Source organism: Rhizophagus irregularis, chromosome 5, assembly GCF_026210795.1.
Source record: "Rhizophagus irregularis chromosome 5, complete sequence".
Classification (NCBI taxonomy): Eukaryota; Fungi; Glomeromycota; class Glomeromycetes; order Glomerales; family Glomeraceae; genus Rhizophagus; species Rhizophagus irregularis.
In genome coordinates, this window is record NC_089433.1 from 1,801,090 (window position 1) to 1,804,249 (window position 3,160).

The 3,160-nt window shown below is 28.9% G+C and overlaps 1 protein-coding gene across 1 annotated transcript; it reads right to left on the reverse strand.

The window, feature by feature from the left end:
- Positions 1–1,461: 1,461 nt before the first annotated feature.
- On the reverse strand, positions 1,462–2,766 carry OCT59_024926 (uncharacterized protein; the record flags this gene model as incomplete). The annotated part of the gene is made up of 3 exons (XM_025325069.2): positions 1,462–2,097; positions 2,171–2,482; positions 2,710–2,766. The coding sequence occupies 3 exons, from the start codon at positions 2,764–2,766 to the stop codon at positions 1,462–1,464; spliced, it is 1,005 nt and encodes a 334-aa protein (XP_025182958.2).
- Between the last annotated feature and the right edge of the window lie 394 nt (positions 2,767–3,160).

The following is a 3,160-nucleotide window of genomic DNA, read 5'->3' on the forward strand; positions in this document are numbered from 1 at the left end:
AAATAATTGGTGATGAAAGTTGCGGTGAGTTGATTATGCAATCAAGACATGGGAATCCCTCGTTAACATAGCTAATCCGGAATATAATATATCATAGCTAAAAAAATGTTTTCTTGAGGTGAGAATTTTTTTTTCTTATGTTAATTTTTCATCGACCACGAACTGTGAATAGTAAATAATCGTAGGTTTATTAAAGGACAGGGCATGTGCAGAAGATGACTCTCCCTCAAAGAAAAAAGCTAGAATAGAGGGTTATCGTTCGAAAAAAATAATCGTGTAATATTAGTCTGTAGATATAGAATAAAAATTTTCGTCATGTATCACGGGCAAAGTCCCAATCATTGTATTTATTTTTTGCGTACATTAATAAAAATTTTTTCTTGGCAAAAGTGATCGGGCGTTACAAATTATAACATATATTTTTTTATTTTGAATGCTTACTTGACTTTGTCAAGGTTTTATAGATCATGTCATAGTGAATTATTGAGACAACGAGCTTAAAGATTGAGAAAGCTGAGATAGAGGCTAGAAATGTTGAGCTTCTAAAACAGATTATGGAAGAGAATGCCAAGCGTGATGCTGAGAATGCTCAACACAATCTAGTATCCGGGAGCTCGAGAGTATATACTCGCAATATTGGAGCAGGGCTCTTGCAGTAGATGTACAGGCACAGAACAATAAGTAAGTCATTGACCAAAACAATGCTGACACCAAGTCACTGAAGGACAGGGAGCCCGATTGCAAAATAAATGACACCGGCTCAAAGTCATTAGAGGATAAGGAGGTGGTCACCTTCTTGGATGAGAGGTACATGAGGAACTTTTAAACAAGAAAAGGCAGCTTGTGCGGCAAGATTAATTATGTGAGCCATGTATCTCACATGATTATTATCTATAGTAAAATCTATATTTCTCTTCTGACAAACCAATTCTAATATCTTCATTAAGGAATTATTATTGGAAGCGTTATCTATCGTATATGTTATAATTTATTATTTTTATATAACAGATAATAAATTTGTAAATAAATAAATAATAAATAATGAAATAATGATGGCATAAATATACTTTGGTAAGATAGAATAATAACGAAATTACAGAAAGTTTATCAGAATCATATATATATATTAAACCAGTCAAAAACAATCTTAATTTCAAAAAGATAATTTACTTATTCATATATAAATTTGGAAATCTACACAATATTAAACCGACCATTATAAGCTTCCTGCATGATGTATTACTACTATTATTAAAAATATTTTTTAAATAGTAATTTAGTTGATATACTTTATTCCGTCACCCGATAGGCCATTTAACTTAAGTCCATAAAAATAATTTGAAATTTTATAAATAATAATAATCATAATTGTTATTTTAATAAAAGTTATTCTACAAAACTATACTAAATAACCGTTCATGATTCATCCGTTATTAGCTGTACTGTTATTATTATTAAGATTTAAGATTCTTCAACTATTTTTTCATTATTGAAATCCCAATTGTTTTGACTTAGAGGTTCTTCAATTATTTCATCATTGTCAGAGAATGATGATCTTTTCTCATGTTGTTGAAGAAATTGAGATGGTGAATCGATTGTATCTATCGTTAATAAGGAATTTGTTTTGATTTTTGTTGGCTTCTCTTGATTTCTTTTATTATTTCCTTGATTAGATTTGCCCTCAATGACTCGCACAATTTCAGCATCAGCGGTAATCACGTAAGATAAGAATATATTTATTAAACACTTTGCTGCAAATGTTACGGGACTTAAGCTTTGGCTCAAAATATAAAGATCTACAAAACCAAATGCATGAAAGATAAAAATCACGAATAAGCGTAAGAAATTCCAGTATATAACGGCAGTGAATATAGACCTTTTTGGGCGTCCCATATTTGTAGATAAACTTGCAACATTTTTATTAGCCTCTTTTAATATAAGAATTAAACGGACGGTCACATATATATCAATGAAAATTTCAACTAATATCTCAGTAATCGAATAATATCGTAAAGTGATAATATTGAGGTCACAAACTATTAAATTAATCTCGGAAATAGTTTGAAGTTCTGGTCTTTGTAAACCGAGTTGAGGGACCTTTTAATAAAGAAATTAAATTTTTTTAGCAATTTTTAATTACAGTAAAAAAAAAATTAAGGATTTTACTTACTGCTAAGCAGGTTCTGATCACAAATAATATAATACCAATCCATTTGTCTGTATTTTTATTATGTATTTGTTTTAAATGCCATAATAAGAAAGCTGTTAATGCCAACCTTATGCTAACATTACCGATGGCTGCCATGTATTGAAAAGATACGCATTGAGGTAGAGTGGCAATGTGAGGAGTCATATGTACGCCAAATACACTACCAAAACGCAATATATTGGCAAAATTTACAATTATTTTAAGAAAATTCGAAATTTTTGTCTCGCGAACTTTGTACAAAAATATCGAAACGATCATATTATGTAAACTTATCTGGAAAAAAAAATTACGTATATATTAAAATTCTATATGTTGTACGTATAATTTGATTTACATTTACAGACTATACCGTATATCGTAGGAGATAATAGTAAAACCACAAATTTTGGTAACAAAGAATTTTGATAAAACATGTACAAAATTTATATAGAGAATACTATACTATTGCCTACGATATAAGGTACATTAGTGTATATATATATATAGCATAGATAGCTTACCACCACGGTTATCCCAACAAAAACTCCAATATACGCTTGTTTCTGAAAATAATCCATTTTTAAGACAATTAACAAGGACTGAATGAAATTTCGAAAAAAAAATACTCCTAATAAATATGACATGTTTATATAAAATAATGAAAGAATAAAATCTTAATTTTCGATTTTCCGAATCCGTGGAACGACCGGTCAGTAATACAGATAAATAAGTTGTGACATTACTTCCGAAAAGGAAATTAATTGTTTTTACTTTTTAGAATAATTTTTAGAAATCGGTTGATAATACAGAATGAAAAATATTATTGCTAAAAAAAAAGTTATACAAACTAACAATGCTTATTAATATAATAGTATTTCTTTTTACGTTTTCGTTCTCAGTGACCAAAATCAGAATTTTTTTTTTAATTAATACAAACTAGGTTTAATATTTTTACTGCCTGGTGTGTTAAAC